This window comes from Tyto alba, unplaced genomic scaffold, assembly GCF_018691265.1.
Source record: "Tyto alba isolate M040663 unplaced genomic scaffold, T.alba_DEE_v4.0 Super-Scaffold_20, whole genome shotgun sequence".
NCBI classification, from domain to species: domain Eukaryota; kingdom Metazoa; phylum Chordata; class Aves; order Strigiformes; family Tytonidae; genus Tyto; species Tyto alba.
The window spans coordinates 9036361-9055885 of NW_024881283.1; the positions used below are offsets into that span (position 1 = coordinate 9036361).

Sequence of the window (19525 nt, forward strand, 5' to 3'; positions counted from 1 at the left end):
GACTCCCCGTCTGCTCCAGCCGCGCACTGTCCCTGCCCTGCCGGGCGGAGGAGCTCCGCAGGGCCCTCCTGCACCACCGAACCCCACTGCTGCTACTGAAACATTTCACACACTGCTGGGTTTGTTTCTTTGTCAAGGTAAATTTTGTTCTTACGGTTATTTTTATCAAGTCCTTTCTGAGCAAACCCCATGGAAAAGCTTGCTAAATGCAATTAACTCCATCCCCACTGAGTACTCACGCGCCTCTGAAGCCCACCTGCAGCACAAGTTCTTCCAAGCACTGGGGTGGGGTGAGCTCAGCGTGGCAGGCTCTGAGCAGATCTGAAAGCCTAACAGGAGCTGGCGCAGGAACCAAACACTTAAAAAACGTGCTCTTGAAAACTCAGCTACTTGGCCTAACCTGGGAGAGCTGTAAGCTCCCTCCTCCCTGGGTGTGCGGTGAAACCAAGGTCACGCTGTCTTGCTCCCCTTGCTCCCTGCCGACCCCCACCTCTGCCCTTACCAAACACAAACGGCTGCTGACCGGAGGCGTTTGGAGCCAGTGGGTGTGACGGCAGCTGCACGTCCTGCTGCTGCGACACTCTCCCCCGATGTCTCCGCTGAGAGAGGACCCAATTTTGATTTTTGGGGACGCGTGCCGTGTGCTGGGGCGGCAGGGACTCGGGGTCTGCCTGGACTCCTGACCCCCCCCCAGAGCCATTCCCTGCGATCCCGGTGGGAGCCAGGAAGCTTCTGGATGTTACAAAGTGGCCCCTGCTATATAAAACATCACAATGCTCTGAGGTGCTCCAGAGCTCAGGAATAGTTAATTTGATTCCAACCCAGGCACCCTTTTTTTTCTGAAAAGCTTATTAGGATTCCTCCCTGGCCTTCATTTGCTCTTTCCTACATGTTTTACAGCAAGAAGCTGCTGGGAGAAGGGAATTCCTCTGGGTCCTGTTGAGGTGTGCAGCTGCACACAAAGGCAGCAGTGCCCAGGGGACGGCGAGTCGAGGGCACCGAGCTCCCCCCAGCGCGTTCCACCATCACCCAAGGCAGCATCGTCCAGAGCAGGGCAAGGGGCTCGTACTCCTCGTACACTTCAAGTTGCCCCAGCCCTGCACAGCAAACACCTCCCTGAACCCCGAGAGGGGCTTGTTTCAGGGCCTTTCCTTCGGCCAGTGCCAAGAGAAGGCACATTTCTGCCAGGAGCAGCAAGCCCTGCTCTTCAGGAACTGCACCAAGGACAAGGCGAGGGCTGACGTGCTGTCTGTGCGCGTCCGACTACGCTTGAGATGGCGTGTGAGCAGTGTCCTTTGCACGTTCCCCCTCCTCTGACCTGCTCTTTCGAACCGTCGGTCCTTCTTCTGGGCTCTGCTGCCATCTGACACACTCTCCTAATGACGTCTGACACATCAGGCAAAACGGCCCGCTGGAATAAGACACAGCTGAGAGCCTTTGGAGTCTCAAAGCCTTTGCTTCAGGGCTGGTAATTTCCATCCTGTTTAATTTAACCGGTAACCCGTAACTCACCTAACCATGCGGAGAGAGAAGGGAAAAACCGGGCTAGACTTGAATCCCAGCCCTGCCACCTCCCAGGTCCTCAGCGCTCAGATGGGCATGAGGCAGAACTCAGTTTCTTTTCCCAGTGTTAACACTTAAAATAAACATATTTCTGCTTACTGAAACTGCCAAGGAGCAGCCAGGGCCCCATCTCATTTTGGATGCAGTTTTAATTTACTTGGAGAAACAATAAACATTATAAAAGCAAATAATCTGCTCAACATCTATGAGGAGGAGGAAGAAGGAAAAAAGCATCTAAAATTTCACTTACACTTTAAAAACTTGCCAGAAATTAAAGCTAAATGAGGCCTGAAATCTGTGATTTTAGAAAGCCAGGGAAGCTGCTCTTCTTGGGGACAAGAAAACCAGAGCTACGTAAACCAGACTGAAGCAGGAGTCTCATAAGGAGTCCCTGCAATTAATTTAATTCCAAACCATTTGTACATTTTGGAAAAATCAGTCGTGACTTCTTCCTGCCTCCTTATCACTTTTTTTTTTTTTTTTTTTTTTTTTCCAAAAAAACGTTCTAGCGGGTAAGAGGTGTCGGGACTAAGAGCTGATGAGTTTGGAGGGGACGCTCTGTGAAGCCCAGTGTCTGCCACACACACCCCCGCCGGGGTCAGAGCCACGCTGGTCCCGGCGCAGGAAGACACTCACAGTCAAACACCAGCCCTTTGGCTTCAAAGTCAAGCAGATGCTTTGTACTTGAGCCTATTAGGGGAGCTTGCTCTCCCTGAAGTGCAGAGAACAGCTCCTCTCTCCTTCCCTTCCATTTGCACTGTGGGATTTGCACGGTGTCCTCTGTACATCCGCCCACTCACGTGCTGCTCTGCAGCGGGTCCTCATCTCCCGCTGAACCCACCGGGACCCTCTGTGCTCACCTAGCAGCTAATCCGGAGAGCAATTTGCATTGAGATCCCTGGGCAGGTGAGCGCCGGTGACCTGTGAAGCTCCATCAAGCTTGATTTTGCTCAATCTTGGTGGCTGAGAGCAGTGAACGAGTGGCCGGGTCGGGAAGCGAACGCGCCGCGGAGGTGCCGCGCTTTCCCACATCCGAGATGCTCGTTCCTCCCAGGCACTCGCCCGGGCACTCAGCCCTCATCTTCAGCTGCCCTGAATTCAGTCCCCAAATTAATCTCTCCTTTCCCTCTCCTATAAATACCTGTTCCAGAAAGTTGAATATAACACTCAAAGAGCAGCCAGAAGAACACCTTGAGCGCTTGCAACTCGCTGTGAATACAAATGACAGAGACACGCCACACTGCTCATCACTGTAAATTACTTTCCTATATTGGCCAGTCAGCACTTAACATTAAATGACATTATAGGCATAATGTTATTATTATTCATAAAGTCTGAAAAAAAATCTGCCAGGGATCTGTATATTTTGGTGCCTCTGGAACCTGATGGGTTATTTATCCTGAGATTAATGAACAGAGCCTTTCCACCGACAGAAAAAAACAGAGAATGAAAAAAACCTGAGACCTGAGTGTATTAATAACATGATTCAGTGTCTTTTCAATCAAGAGCTCTATCAATTTGGAATAAATTTCCAATTCATTTACAAAATCTCTCTGAGCTTTTGGCTTTCAAAACAGCTGGAGAGAAGCACTTGCCCAGGTCTCCTTGCATTTGGTATCCTGCCTCATTTTGGCTTTTGTTCTTTCCCCAATTGATTTTTAAACACTTTTATAAAACAGTAGCTGTGAGCAGCAGCACAGCTCAGAGAATCCGGCTGGGGGGTTATTAGATTGGATTATAGGGTCTTACTTGATTCCTTCAAATGAAAAAATAAGGGGTTTGGGGTTTTCAAATATAAAAATATGCTTACTGGATTATAATTTGCATTTTGCATTTCTGCTTCATGTAAATGACTCTTGCAAGTGCCAGTTCCAGCTTTGATGGAGGCTCGAAGCGAGTGACATTTCCCATTCTGCTGAATTTCCTCAACAAAGCAGCAATGAATCAGTCTAGAAACAGATCTTGTGCCAAAACGGCGCGTTTCTGATCATCTAGCTGGATATACGACGCAGCTCAAGAGTCATTCACCCCAGTGGTTCTTGCGGCAAGGCTGTGAGCGACAGTCTCGGGGGGACAGCAGGAAGCGAGGACCAGACCCCGAAGGCTCTTCCTCCTCTGCACCTCAGCCCAGACGTCGGCACGAACCTGAACGACCTGAAACCTTTTATACCTCGGTGCACCCAGGGGCGGAGCTGGGCACGCAAAGAGGCGATACTCATCCCCTAGCACTGAAAAACCCCCCTGGTGAGGCGGGACCTGCAGGTGCTTGGAAAGGGGAGCACTGAAGCTCCTTTGACACACACGCAACATTTGGAGGGAATTACGGACCAGGGTATGATTTCATTCCTTCTCGCAGCACCAGGGTGTCCCTGGCAACCAGAGCAGAGGGGACGGGCTGGCTGGGCGGCCGCCGGCGCGGCGGGAGCTCTGGGGAGCCGCGGCAGGCTTGGCGCGACGCGGGAGAGCACGCGGCGCTGGAGGAAATACCTTCGCACTCCGGCTGCGTGCCGCTCCAGGAGCCGTTGGCTTGGCAGGTCCTCTCGGATGAGCCCCGGAGCGTGTAACCGGGCTCGCAGCTGAACCGGACCACGCTGCCGACGTCGAAGTCGTCGCCCAGCCCGATGCCATGAGAGGGGATCCCCGGGTCGCCGCACGTGCCCTGGCTGCCTCCTGTTGAGGAGAGAGCGCACTATCAGCAGAGTAAGCAAGTCACGGGGTTTGGTCCTTCCTCCCTCTCAACCGCACGCGTTCAGAGGGTCAGCGCCCAGACTCGGATCCTGTGACTGACTTGATTTAACTGACTGGCTCTCAGCAGAGCAGGGAAATTCCGGGTGAAACGTCTCCTCGCTCTGGGAGCCCACTGGTTTCACGCTGGTTGCAGAGCATGGCCATAACTCCCAAATCTCACGATGGAGCCCTCACCAGCTGCAGCTACTTTCCGCGGCAGCTGCTCTGGCAGACAGCAGCCCGGTTGCCAGCATCAGTCGTGTGGATGGTTCCCCTCCAAGCAGAAATTATGACATGCTCCAAGCCACCTCAGCACGCCCCATTGTATTTGCAGAACAAGAAGCTGGTGGGTTTGGAGCGCAGAGGCGGGAGGGATCCAGCTGAGAAACATCCACTCGTACAAGTTGTGAACCCCTCGAGCTGGCGGCTGTAAGTTAGGGGGGACGGGGGGAAGGGAGCAGCTGTAGCAGATGCCTCACAGGGGTTTCTCTGGAGCAGGCTGGAGAAATGCCCACCTCCTTACTGCCTGACACAGGCCCACACCGTGTGCGCCTGTTCTTGGCTTTCTCCGCTAATGATCTGTGTAAACACATCCAGCCCCAAGCCAGGAAAGACTATTTCACTCCTGCAGCTAGCAATGCAGTTCCCAGCTCCTGGGCCTCCTGTGCCTTGTTGCAGGTACAGCCTTTGCAGTGTTACGTGTAATATAAAACATAATGAGCATATTCACCATCTGGGGAACATACTGGCTTGTAAAGAGAAGGGGGAAAATGCTCCAGGTTCAGCATTTTCTTTCACATACCAACGCATATGAAAGTCTTTTGTTTCATCTTGCAGAAACTGCTGTCACACCGTAGGGGTCTTCCACACACAGTGGAGAACCTTTGGCGGGAGATGGTCTGAGCTGTGTTCTGCCTCTTCACCGCTTTTGTAACTGTGCTGCCTGAGCTTGGTGTGAAAGGGGAGCCTTTCCCCAAGGCCTTGGGTGGAAATCACAGTTCTGAGGTACTGGGCATTCACCCGGCCCCCAGTCAGAGAGGGCCCCTCAAACGCCATCAGCCTCGGTCTAAAGCTGCCTCCGTGAAGTCATTCAGAAAGATCCCACACAACCGGTCAGAGCAATGCTGAATGCTTCCAAAAATCCACCCACAAAGATGACAGGAGAGACAGTGAAAACCACATGAGGAAAAGGCACGAAATAGAGCAGAAAACCCTTCTGAGCAGCTACAGATCAAGAACTCTGCAGAAACAGCTTCCGAATATGAGGATGACTCCGCTAGATTTCTTCTTCCCTTCCAAAGCAGAGGTTAAACTTGGTCAACTGGAGCTGCTAATCTAAGTGGCATAATTAAAAATTAACACTTGTCCCAAACGCTTTGTTCCAGCTAAGTTTTCATTTTGTCTGCCTCTGTGCACCCCAGGGATGGCGTGGGGAGGGCTTTGTACCGCATCCCGCCAGTCATTCAGCACCCTTCCTTCTGCTGGAGGCCACCAGCTGAGATCCCAGCACCCCGATTTCAGGAAGGCTTGGCAAGCACGTCTCATTGCATCCCCCATGACTTTGACCCTCGACCGTCTCATCAGGAACTTTTTGGTTTATCGGGATGTTTTCAGCGCAAGACCTTCCACTCCAGCACGGGAGTGGAGATGGACTTCTGTTGCCAAACTGCTCTCAGCAGAGGTGCTGATGATGTGGAAACTCACTGTACCAGCCCTGGGACTGCTGTGGTGCCATAACAGCAGATGCCAGACCCTGGAAAGGGCACACATGGGCTTCTTTCATTGGAATGCATGAGAAAGAGGGTCAGATGCTGCAGAAAGGATGGAAGGACCTGATTTTGCACAAGCCACGTTCGTCCTGTACAGACCCTGCATGGAGAAAACTATAAAGCAGCAGGCTGCAGTACACCTCCTACCACAGACATTTGCTGCAGTGATTTATTTCTCATCTTGCCAGCCGAGTGGTTTACTCTCCGCCAGTGCTTATCCCCCAAGTTGCAGGAGACCGGGGAGCTGAGACGCAGTGATTTTCAGAGTCTTCCGCAACCTCGCTCTGCAGCACGTGCGTTTCTCCAGCTCAGCAAAGCCCACCAGGCTGCCCCCTCGCAGGATAAAAAGGGGCGGTGGGGGGGGTGGGCCTGCCCCATCCCCTCCTGCCCGAAGCCCACCTCACCTGAGCAGTGCGGCAGGGAGCCGCTCCAGCGCCCGTCGAGCTGGCACATGCGAGTGGAGTTGCCGATCAGAGTCCGCTTCCCCAGGCAGCTGTACCGGACCACGGAGCCGACGGTGTACTTGTCACCCGAGATCTGAGCGTGGGGTGGGGAGCCGGGGTGCCCACACGAGACCACTGTAAGAGACGGATGCCACAGCTTCAACCGCGAGGGACCTGCCTGCGGTGCTGGCTCGCAGGTGGATGCAGCAGGTCCCCAGCGAAGTGCTGCGGGGGGCGGGGGGGGGGACGACCACGGTGGCTCAAACCCACTCGGCTGCCCCAGAGCCCACCAAACGCCCGGTGGCTCCTGCCACGGTGCAGGTGTGGTGTAACAGACCTTGCACCAGCCTCCTTCTTGGGGGACACAAGGTCGTTCTGTTGGAACTGCCGAGGGTCTGCGCGTAAATGCCTAGTCTTGACGCTGACAGGCATTTGGCAGGTTCCTAAGGGAAACTCATCCCTTCTTAAACGTGGATATTCCCCTGCACACCCTCACCCCGCCCCCGGCAGCGCCAGGTCCTGCGACAGAGCTGCAATCGATGCCATGTCACACCTGAGCAAATTATCCTGGCAGATTCCGAGCACTGCTCACTCCACCGTTGCTAGTAAAAAACCACTAACAATAATTAATAGGTTTACTTTGGCTTAGCAATCAGAGTGGAGACTGCTGACAAATACACTGACAGATCTAGGGGCTATTAGACAGGTTTGGATGAGGATGCCTAGCGTAAAGACCATGCACCGCTCGGTTTCTGAAGGAAAGCATCCGTAACGGATATCTTATCTCCCTCTGCTAGAGTCTAAAAATACCAATACTGGCATTAGGTAGAAAACATGATGTATGCTTCAATAAAAAGGAGAGCACGCATATGTTTGGGCACGTGGGTGTTGAAATATACTGGTGCAGAGCTGTGACTAAAACCAAGGACGCTTTGCAAGGAAATGGGTTTGATAGCTAATACTTAAACTCACACTGTAACTAACAATTTAATAACAGATACTCCAGCAGACTCGGCTAAGCTTAAAACCTGTAGCAGTATTGAGTTCTTTAAAGGATTTATGCACACAGTGTGAAGACTGTTTCTTCTGATGTCTTAGGCTCTGCTCCCGTGTACCGTACTTACTGGACTCGCTTTCCCACTCCTCAAAAGGGGATCAACACGGGTTTACTCCCTCCTCAGATACAGGCATGAGACACCATTTGCAATGCAAGCTTGTCTGGCATCAACCTTCTTAATTTATGTTCTAGAAAATGCCTAGTAATTTTAGGTGCCCAGCTATAAATGCTTTAAAGGGGTATGGGTTTCAGCACTGAGCACATCTTAAGATCAACACACAGAAAACAAAGACATGCAGAAATCTCTTTTTTTTTTTTTTTTTTTCCCTTTAAACTATTAAGCCCATGAATCCACATAATCAGTTGTAAAACTGACCCGAGTTTCTGAAGTTTTGGGAATGCCCACAAATCCTCCAAGTCAATGGATGCTCAACATTTTAAGGAAGGAGATCCCTTTTACTTAGCTGGAAAGCTGTGGACTCAGAGATATTAGGCTCCCAGGTTTTAAAAGGTAGCTGCCCTCTCGGAGCCCCTGCGGCTGCGGTAACACCCGGTTATCACTTGTCAATTCCCCATGGCCTGTACAGGGCGCTGCAAATGCGAGAAGGTGGCATGCTGCTAACAAAAGGGAAGGAAAATGTGCCCAAAACTACTTCGTATGACGAGGTGTGGAAGGATAACACAAGAAAAAAAGAAACGATCACGGCTTTGGAACAGCTAAACTGACGAGAATTTAAGGAGCTCCAGTTCTGCCTGCTTGAGCGATTCGTTATGCCAGGTAGTGAGACTGCAGCTGGTTTAGTCCCCAGAGGGACACCCCGGCTGTGCCAGGGGTCTGCTCCTGCCTCTGCCTCTCGCCCTTCAGCAACTCCCAACCCACTCTGGACCTTGGTTTCCCCCAGTGTAAGACAGGGACACCCCCACCGACACCTCGCCTACAGTGCACGGCCAGCTCCTGGACTAGGTAGTGCTACTACAGCCCGAGACCACCACGAGTATTTTGTGCCATTCGACGCTACTGGAAATACCCCTTAAGCCAAACCATCACCCAGAACCTCCCCAGTCTCTCTGCGCAGCACAATGGCAGACAAGGCCAGGAGACTGTAAGGGGGAAAAGTGTAGAACAAGGTCTCAGGAAGCAAATTCCTTTTAGCACTTGCGTCACGGCACAATAAAGGCTGCATTTATTTCACTGTCGTGCTGTCATTTCCCTCCCCAAGAGCCGCGGGGATGAGTGGGTGTATGGAAACTCAGCCATGCCTCAGCGGTGCTGAAGACGCCCTGTCCTCAGCCAGGCTAATTGCACCCTGCTTCCTGCAAAGACCTGCGCTGCAGAAGTTCTGCTGCCCCTCTTCACCTGCGATATTTTTTGCTGGAGCTGCATGGAACCAGTAAAACTCCGTGGGAGCCACCTTCCCCTGCAGAGGGAAACCAGCTCTGTCTAATAGGATTTTCTCTCCTCAGACCACATATTTTCCTTCAGTGGGCAGGATCCAGAGGCCAGCGAAGCTGATGGAACGTTTCCCAGCGATTACAAAGGGCTTTGGATCCAGACTTTTTACATGATCATTCAAGCTAAGCAACAGAGAGCTACATGGGATGAAAGCCCGTGGTGGATGGGTATTATTCTGAAGAACTTACAAAGACACTGTGGGAGGGCACGGTCCCAAGTGCCATCCCCCTGACAGGTAAGGACATGTGTACCCAATAAGTAATATCCATGGCTGCACTGATACGAGACAGTTGTTCCAAAGCTGAATCTGTGAGGACCACTTGGCTGCACTTGACGGATGCTGTTTTCCAGGTGCCCGGGGTCAGTACAGTTTACAACTGCAAACAAACAAACAACAAAAAAATACAAAACAAAGGGTGTAACAAAGAACAAAGGATCCTCCAAAAATGAGCAGGAAAAAGGGAAAAAATTGCAAGTCACATATTCCACAACTTAAGTTTTTTTTTTTCAGTCTCTCTTTTTTGCTTTCTTTCTTTTTTTTTTTTTTTTTTTTTTTTTAAGATTCATTAGTGCAGAAGTGGAAAAAAAAATCCTTATTAAAAGGAAAAAAGAGAGAGCAGAGGCAATCCTGCAGGCTCTCGCCCTGCCACGCGAGGCTCAGCAGCAGAGCCTTGCTTTTTGTCCCCAAACTGGGACTTATATTCGCCAGTTGAGAATAACCGATTCCTCGACCGACACACATCACCGGTATCGACAGAGATACTGGATTAAGGGAGTACAGAGGGAGGGAGGGGAGGGAATTTGATAAGTGAACTTGGGTGCTAACACCAGTGGAAGCAGGGCAGCCCAGAAGGAGAAAGGGCTCTGCAAAAAGACTGTGGCATTTGCGTTGAGTCAACCGGCCTAGGGTTATCAGGATGATCTCTGCTAAGGGTCTGGCCTGATATTTTCTGTGCCCTCCCCACTTACAACACACACTTCAACGTCCTGGAGGATGCAGGGCTGGGCAGGGTCCATTAACAGCTCTGAGTGAAGCCCAAGGGAAAAATCGGGTTTGCTGCGTGAGATTTTACACAGCCCCGGGAGCTCAAACATCGCTTTGTACTTCTCCCGAGGAACCGCAAGATTTGGCTTACAAGACCTGGTGACACTGTCGAGCTGGATTTTAGGATTTTAGCGTAGGCAAGGAGGAAGGCACAGCCAAGTCGGATTTGCCCAGCGCGGGGGGGACTTACCGAGGCAGGAGGGGAGGGTGCTGCTCCACTGCCCGTTGGCCAAGCACTGGGACTGCGACGCTCCTTCCAGGCGGTACCCAGTGCTGCACACAAACTTGGCCACATTGTTCAGGTTGAACTGACTCCCTTGGGTCAAGCCATTGGCAGGGTTGCCAGGGTGGCCGCAAGTGATAGCTACAATCAGAAACTGGAGATGTTACTTCTTTGCCCAGAAGATAGTGGATTATCCGCTGGAAGAAGTTCCCAAGGAAGGAGACCATAAAAACCCCCCACGTCAACCCCGAAACCCTCACCGACTTCAAAGATTTGGGGCCAGCTCTGTTGAAATACCAAATCAAGTTGAGAGCATGGTACTTTTGTTCATTTTACTGGCATAAGAAATTCTCTGAACCGCTCTCTAAGCAGCTGAGTGCCAGCATCCTACTGACTTACACCGTAAATCCCTGGAGCTCCTCTTCAAAAATCCCAGCTACTGCTATTAATCTATTGCCTTACATTACCCTGGGCATCACACACAGAGTCGTGAAACCTGATGTTTTCCTCCCTCTCCCTGGTGTAAGTCAGATGTATGCTCACTACAGTATAAGGTTACACCTGGAGGGATAGTTAAAAGAGAGGAAAAATATGAGAAAAATCAGGTTTCTAGCATATGGCCTAGAAAGCTTAAATCTTCCTGCTTTAAGCTTGATAATCTCTGGGGAAAAACCTTTATTTCTAAATCCCTGAAGTGAGGATTTTTGTGTAGTTCTTGTTCCCGTGGCTGATGTTATCTTGGGCCAGGGACGAGGTAAAGGGCTAAAGGGTCTGAGCCGCTCCGACAATGCCCAGGGAAGGCGCAGAGGCGAAGGCTGGGGCCGTACGAGGCACACACAGCACTCAAATCCCAAGCGCTTTTGCCGGGGCCACTCTGCTGGCACCTCGGCAGAGGTGGGTGACACAGGGAGGCTGCGGCCCCCGCTGCGAGCAAGCCTGGAGACCTTTGCTTGGAGCATGGCAGGGAGTCCCGCTGCGCAGAAGAAATGTCAGGATACGCCACACAGAGATTTTTGGCCGCTTAAGGAATGCGACATCTTCCGACAGCTGAGGACAAAGCCATATTGATTACTGTCACGCTGAAACAGGGTAATGGTCCATCAGTAAAAGTCCAGCAGTTTAGGTGTACAGCTGCCAAAGCCAGAAGCAAGAGGGGAAGATGAAATTCCCACAAAAGATCCATAACACATTTGACTGCCAGAGCCGGACTACACCACAGGGATGGGAATTTATTCCTTACGCAGGCTGGTGACAGGTACAGGTCTAAAAAATATGAAGCAAGATAGCCCTTCGGTGCTGCAGGAAGCAGATGTCAGATTCTCTGAGGTACTTCTGAATATGATTATGCATGTTTTGAAACAGGTGATGGATTCTGTCCCAGAAAAAAAAAAACCAAAACTCCCCGCAGTTGGAATGGATCAAAAAGACCCACTCACATAGAGGAAGCAACTGTAGCACGTTTAAAGAGAAAATATCAAGACAATAGGAAATTATTTAATGTGCTAACACACACAGTGCCCTGAGCTTCTTCAGAAGCAATAAAGCCTCAAGGCATCTAATTTCAGAGCCCAACAGTGCTCTGCTTTAACGACATTAAATTTATGTTATCCATAAGGCCTAACGTAGTGTAATAACTTCAAGGCCAACTTCTGCACGAGACACCTTTACAGATCTCTGCACAAGAGCTTGGTGGGCTCTCGGGTGCCAGAGTCAGAAGCCGGCACAAAGCAGAGGCAAATAAAGGTGCTGCACAGGAACCAGCCCTGTCCAGGTTCAGAAGTCAGAAGAGAGATACAGACGAGCAGCGTTCGTCTGCTTTGTTCTAATGGGTTTGGTCCCTCCCAAAAGAAGCAAGATGAGCCATGAAAACGGATGTTCAGGAAAACCTGCATCTCCATAAATCTGCCTGACAGCAGGAGGACCTCTATCAACATGACTTCCTGATCCAAGGTTAGTGTATATATACTTGGAAGGTAAAAGTGAATTAAAACTTTTTCAACAGGGCACCCTCAGCCATGTAATTCAAACCTACCTACAGACCCAGAGGCAGCCTTTCAGATAATTCTTTTCCTAAAAAGCTCACGCAGAATTGCAGATATCCTCCAAATCTTGAAGTCACTGCTAACCTTGACAACATAAGTCTGTTTCTTATTTTTAGGCTGGAATCTGCATATTCATTGATAGGTCATTCCTTACTTCACATCTTGCTGTTATTATTGTGCCCCAGCACATAAAGCTCTAAAGCAGACAGGAGAGACTGGAAGCAAACAACTGGAGAATCATGATATGAAACACACGGACTGCACTGTCCATTGATAAGAAGATGCTTAAACTTATTAACACCTTAGAGCTTTAGAGACTTACTTAATTAGCTTACTTAATGGATGGCTAAACGAGCAGGTTGTACAAGGTGACTTGTGAGTGTGGATCAGAGGAGGAGAGAGACTGACTTTCCTCTGGCACACAGCACGGGTCTCAGAGATGGTGACGGTTGTGGTGCCCTTGGTGGGGCCAGATCTGCCTTGAACCTCCCCCCCGCCCCGGCCAAGGGTGGTCTCCGCTGAAACCCCCACCTTCAACCGGGCGCATCCTTAGAAACACGGCGCATGGGAAACGCCAGAGAAAGGCAGAATCCCCAAAGCAGAGGGAAGAAGCAAAGCAGCCAAATTTGCAGCGTCGCCACTCCTGCCGCAGCTCAGCCCCTCTCCTCCGCCAACCCCGGGGACGCTCGGGCGGCACGCTCACGCAACGGCACGCAGGGCGTGAGCTCTGAGCAACGGGTCTGTACCTGGGCTCCTGTCCTCTGAGCGTCGCCAGGGCTAAAGAAATCCGACAACATACTTACGCACACAGACAGGCGTCTTCCCAGACCAGCGGTGATCCTGCTGGCAGATCCGCACGGACATCCCGATCAGGCGGAAGCCGGGGTCGCACTGATAAACCACGCTGCCGCGGTAGTTGTAGTTCTCCCCGTTGATCTGCCCGTTGACGATGGGACTGGGAACACCGCAGTGCCCCGCTGCGGGGGGGGGGGGGGGGGAGACAAGGAGGGTCACGGAGAGCTCGCGCCTGCCCCTCCCAAAGGCATCGCACCCCTCTCGGGGGGGGGGGGGGGGCAGCTGAACTCGAGACCCTGCAGTCATAAATTAAAACCAGAGCAGCAGTAGAAACGACATATCCGTTTCAAAGCGCTCCTCTCCAGTCTCACATCCACTGAGCAGTAAGGAACCAAAGTCTGCTTCCTTCTGATACCTACTTAAAACCCTACAGCTTCGGTAGCGCCGAGTCCTGGCTTGGGTTCTTTCTTGAATCAGTATCTAAAATTCCTATTCCCTCCTGAAACACAACCGGGACTCTTTTCCCAGCAAACACCACGGATGCTCCACACCTACCCAGACATCTCACTTCTGCTCCGCTCCAGAGCCCGTTGGCCATGCACTCCCGCACCCGGGACCCTACCAGGGTGTAGCCAGTGTTGCAGGAGAAGATGGCTGTGGCCCCGTAGCTGGTCAGCGTGCCGATCTTGTTCCCGTTTGGTGGAGTCGGCAGGTCCCCGCACGAGATAACTGGAAGAGATCCCAAAGTGGAGTAAGCGAGAACAGGTAGGCAGCTGTGACTTTAAAGAAATGCAGTGACCACCGCCACCAGGTATTACTGAAGTCAGAAACGAGTAGGAAAGGTTATTAAATCGTTACCTGGATAATAATGGCAATTCAGAGTTGTGTTACATGAGGTGACAAATATAAGCGCTATTAATATTTATGCTTCAGGAGGCGAGGGAAGGACTAGAGATAAGACCAGCTAGGAAGAAACTATACAAGTTTTTCACACAAGAAGTTTTTAATACAGAAATACTTCTATTACTAACCCATTTCTAGCTGGGAAGTCTGGCTTCCAGAAAAGCCACAAAACGGTACAAGATTTCCAAGCAGAAAGTGACACCCGGCTTTTTCTCACACTGTGACTTCCAGGACGGAGCTGATGTCTCGAGGTCAGACCCCCAGAGGATCCCCAGCTGGCAGCCTGGCTTGGGGGGTGCAGCTGGAGCCTGGGCAGGAGCCCACACAAACACAGCTCTCAGCCACAAACTTCAGCTCTTTATTTTATCTACCTTAAAGATCTGCAAACCCTCTGGAGCTTTCGCACTCAGCAAGAAATCAAGAGACTCACGCTGGGTGCTTCTGACCTTAGTGCATTGCCAAGATCCTATCATGTGAATTTAGGTGGCAATAACGCTGAAGAAATAAAACGAGGTCTGGCTCACACTCCCAGATCTGGCTGAAGAGCTAGCAGGGGTAAAACTACATCTGTCACCGAAGTCGGCAGTTGCATCTCTAGAAACAAAAGGAGGCAGGAGGGAAGGGAAAGCTGCCATTCTGAAGGAGACATTTTTCGGTCTCTCTCTGCACTCAGAGAGAAAAAAACTCCAGCTTTCACAAAGAAAAGATCCAAAGCACAGAAGTTATGTTGGAACAACTGAGCAAGCTGCTTGTTTGCCAAGAGTATTTTTGATTCACAGGTGACACTGTTACCCTCGTAAATTTGGCATTTGCATAAAATTGGAAGAGGTTAGGTTATAAATCAGAGTTTTTTTATTTTCTTTCTTAAAAGCAAACTTCAGAGCATCTGGCACCAGTGACAGCTAAGCTACTGGGAACCGTCAGCAACAGATGAGCTAAAGTGCTTGAGTTCTCGCAGAACTGCTTAGGTTAAACCAAGAATCAGATCAACAGATGACCTCTCCTTGCATCCAAACTCTCGTCTACCAGAGCAGCTCTGCAGCCACGCTCTCGGATGCTGCCGAGGGCGGCCAGGGCTGTGGTGTGTTTGCACACCCGCAGCAGAGCTTGCACACCCACCGAAGGGAAAACAAAAACCCCATCCCCTGCAAGACACCCCGTGAAGCTGGCCTGCCCTGGGGAGGCTCCAGGGCTTTGCTGCTCTTACTTTTACAGGTCGGCATCGGCTCGCCTATGCTCCACTTCCCGTTGGCTTGGCACCTGATGACCCGCTGGCCCGTGTAGTAGTAGCCAGGGTCACAGATGAGCATCAGCTGGGCGTTGTAGTGGTACTGGATCTCGTAGGTCAGCCGCCACCGGCCATGCTCAACTGCAATGCTGTTGATATCGGGACAGGTGACAGCTGAAAACCAGATGCGGCGAGTCAGGGAAATAGAAAGGAGACAAAAAGATGTTAATGTGCGTTTAACTTCAGGGCATTTCAGCAAGAGTCGTGGCTTTTCAACGAGGGGGCCAGCGTTAGCATCTCTGTTTCACAGGTGGGAAACCAAGACACCGGGAGAGGGGACGTCAGACCCAAGTCGTGCAGGGTGAGAAACCCAGTGTCCTAAAACACCGCCCCCGTGAAACAGAGCTGTCCGTGCTAGTGCTGGAGGGGACTTCCAGAATTCCCCGTGGGACTGGATGGGCTGCACACACTCACCCACGCACTGCGGGGGCTGGTTGCCGTTGCTCCACTGCCCTGCCTGCAGGCACTCGGCGCTGGGCTCCTCCCTGGGCTGCAGCTGGAAGCCCTGGTTGCAATGGTACACGGCTTTCGTACCCACTGTGTACTCCTTGCCAAAGACAACACCGTTCTTTGGGGCTCTGGGAACGCCACAGGAGAGAGCTGGCAAGGAGGAGGGGGAAAAAACACAGCCGAGAAATCAGTCGGCTTCCAATTTATCACGGATTTGTGGTGAGCTGAAAGCCCAGATCCCAAGCTCTCCTATTTACAAAAGCTCCAGCCCCTTGCTGAACCCCAGAAGCTGCAATGAATGCCCACTTTCACAGAGGATCAGATTTTCAACTCCTGTTTATTAGTGTGGTAACAGCAAAGCCAATGCTGAATACCAGTTTCTACTGGAAGAGACTTTGGCTCATACTTTCCACAGTATCTGTAACACGAAATATATCAAAACAGTATTCAGAACTTTTCACACTGAGATAAAGGATTAGACAGCAATAACGTTTTGTATTTACATCTCACAGCAGCAACAACCTGAAACCCCTTTCCAACGGCACTTCTGGATTACATAAGGCAGCAAATTGTATAATTATGTTGTGGCAGAAGGAAGGCTAAATTTAGCATTACGGCTGAGAAGGTAAGGGGGGAAATTCAGGGGAAAAACTGACAAACAGGCTCAATGCCAAACGGCTGCTCAAGATGGCAGCATTTAGGAGAAGATGCTCTGCACCACTCCTGCTGAGATCCTCAGTTCTGCGGGCAGGAGAGCGGCCAGACGGGGCAGAAAGGGGACAGGCAGGTCGCAGAAAGATGAGCAACAGCCAAATACAGACAGGCCAGAATCACGTTCATTTATGCTGCAAGAATTCTGCAAGATATGACAAGCCCTCTTCCCCTCTTCCCTACCGCTGGGAAAACCAGCAGTGAGAGTCTGTCACTCAAACCTGGTGGTGGTTTTTTTTTTTTTTTTTTTTTTCCCCCTCTATCGGCATTCAGAAGAGCTGGGAAACCAAACCCAGACCTGCCTCCAAAACCACCACGAGGGTTCCCATCCCTCTCTGAGTCTTGGCTCTGGGGAAAGCCCATCTCGCTCGGGCTGGAGATGCACAGCCCACCCGTCTGGACAGGCACGGGGTGACAAAGGGGGAAGGGCCGCCTGGGACCTGTAAAGCTGTCACTGCAAGGCCACCAACAGCCTCTGCGGGCACCGGGAGGATCACAGCCTGCGAGCAAGCGCTGATTTAGACGACAACACCTAACCCAAACAACTGTCTGCACTTTTAAAACGCTCTAAAGGAAATCCATTCCTTCCTCGAGTAGCCCGAGCTGCTCCCACTCAGCTAACGCACGAACTGGAGGCTGAGCCCATCTCCTGAGCCACACGCTGATGCTTCAGCACACAATCACCTTCCCGTTATTCCCTCAGCACACAAACGAGGGCTAGGAAATCAGCAACCTTAGAAAAGTCACCTTCTGGTGACACGGACCCCGCTGAGCGCTGGAAAGGAGAGACCAAACTTACTGTGTTCAGCATCAGCACAACCACTGGAGCTTCCTACCACTCAAGGTCCAAGACATTTTTATCCCACGACTGCTACATGAGTCGGCCAGAGCCCCAGCCTGGAGCAGAATTACACAGCACCTTTGCAGATGCTGGTGTTGCTAATAGGTGTGAGTAATTCAGCAGGCTCGTATTAGCACGATCAGGCATATCCCTGGTTGAAATGATAATCACACGTATGTCACTTCATCGAGCTAAGGAGCTTGGCGAATCTCTCTACAAGGCTGGGTGTCTAGACAAGCAGCCGCACTGAATACCAATTTCATTCTGAGGCAAAAGAAGAGGGGACCTGGAAAGTCCTAACCTTTCACTTCCACCCATCAGCTCTCGTTATTACTTTCTGATTTTGCATCCGACCAAAGAGGCTGGTGAGAAAGCTGACCCCCCTTCTGCCCCCAGTGAAGCCTTCTCCTTTCTCTCTTCAATTCTGTTCTGCAGCCTGATGCTTGGCCAAAATTCATCACCTCTATCTGGCACCAGGAAACTGAGGCACAGAGACTGACAGGGAGGGACACCAGGAGAGACCAGGGGCAGTTTCGTTCCAGGTCAGCGAGGCTGAGCTGCCACTTGCCTTTGTTTCTCTGCACAAGGGAAGGATGACTTACTGCTGCCTGGTCCTGCCTCCCAGCGAGCTCCCTCCTCCTGCCTCTCAAGAGTTTGACCATTTTGAGCCTTTCCGTTGTGTAAGACTTGCCCTGATACAAAAGTTAACAATAATACAGCGCTTCTGGGCCAGATGCAGTTAACTGAAAAGTTCATTAAGCCACCAAAAATAATTAAAAAATGTAACCCCTCTTCATCTGCAGATGGTTGGGCTACAACATGGAGAAGAATCAGCCAACTGGGGCTGTGACCTTTGCTGCACCGAGCGGGCTCTGGTGCCCTGCACCTGATGTCAGGACCCCTCCTCCCCTGCAAACACAGCATCCTTCAGCAGAACGTGGGACTAGTAAGTTTTTATTCACAGAGCCCCGCACTAAGCAGAGAAGCTTCATTTTTGGGGTGGCAATAAACTTGCCATCTGCTCCAGAGAGCATTTCTGAGGCTCGAACACGGCAATCCACCGGAATCAGAGATGACAAAAGAGAATAGTTGTTCTGGGGGAAAGCAAACCATCATTTGGCTTGGCGAGAGTCAAGGAGAGCGTAGTCCAGGGAAAAAGAAGAAGGAGCACTTATGGGGGTTCAGAGATAGAAAAACTCTGTCTGTAGGAAGATGATGTGCTAGGAAAAGGGACAGAGGCTGTGAAAGCAAATCTGCAGCTGGGATTCCAACAACAAAGCAGCTTAAAAATAGGCAGCAGAGACAGAAAAGGCATATTAGATCATCTTGTGTTCTCCCCCATTGTGCCAACGCAAGATTGTTCTCTGCAGAATATTCTCTGCTGCTTCCATAAATGTCAGCTAGGACAGAGCACGTAGTAAAGATTATTCAGAGGGGATTGGGAAGAGGAAGAGGATTATGTGCTGGCAGAAAGGAGCTATGGGAAATGTCATCTGTTAACTAGACCATGTGTTTACAGGCACCCGAGTTCCCCTCCTCCTGACACAGCTGATTGTGCGAGCAATTTATGCGGTGTTGTGGATTGAGTTCCCAAACCTCTGCCATGCGGTCCTGGCCACCAGAAAGGATGAGAAATTTGAGTACAGCCCAAAACAAAAGGTTGCCAGTTGGCTTTGAGAGTGATGTGAAAAAACCCAACAGGACGTAGGATTTTATGTAGCTGAAGTGGGCAAGAAGAGCAGAGCCAGCCCTGGCTATCAGCTGCTCGAGGCCAGGGGGGGGAGCTGCTTTGCTATGAATTCTCCTACAGCTCCAGCTTGCTGCCACTCACTCACCTCCTACACCCATCTCTCAAGGCACTTGACAACCACGGGCCAATATTAAGATTCCTGATGTAAATATGGGGAAACAGAGAGAGGAGGGGATTTTCCCAAAGGGGCTATTACAGGATCAAACACGACCAGCAAGCTCTCCTCCTTGCCCGAGAGGGACAGGCTCTTCCAGAGGGGCATCCAGCACCAAGGTCCTGACCAAGCTGTGTGGTCAGTGGGGACACACACGCCCCTCCAAAGGGGAAATCGGAGTAGGAGCCTACCTAAAATGCTATGAATTGGCCCCCAAATTCTTTCTCTGTTGGCGACTGCCATGGAGTGGCACCATGGGTTGTGCCCATACAGCAAATGACATGTCACACGTTCAGCTGAACCGGAGCGGC

General features: G+C 51.1%; 1 protein-coding gene across 7 annotated transcripts in view; it reads right to left on the reverse strand.

Annotated features, from left to right (window-relative positions):
• Positions 1-19525, reverse strand: part of CSMD2 (CUB and Sushi multiple domains 2) — a 314323-nt gene that overhangs the window by 21604 nt on the left and 273194 nt on the right. For all 7 annotated transcript variants that reach the window (XM_042793851.1, XM_042793852.1, XM_042793853.1 and 4 more), the window contains 8 exons: positions 15723-15908; positions 15228-15422; positions 13673-13846; positions 13126-13299; positions 10248-10421; positions 9201-9389; positions 6464-6637; positions 4051-4233 (listed from right to left, as the gene is read on the reverse strand). In XM_042793851.1, coding sequence (XP_042649785.1) covers positions 4051-4233; positions 6464-6637; positions 9201-9389; positions 10248-10421; positions 13126-13299; positions 13673-13846; positions 15228-15422; positions 15723-15908 — 1449 coding nt within the window. The remainder of the gene's footprint in view (positions 1-4050; positions 4234-6463; positions 6638-9200; positions 9390-10247; positions 10422-13125; positions 13300-13672; positions 13847-15227; positions 15423-15722; positions 15909-19525) is intronic.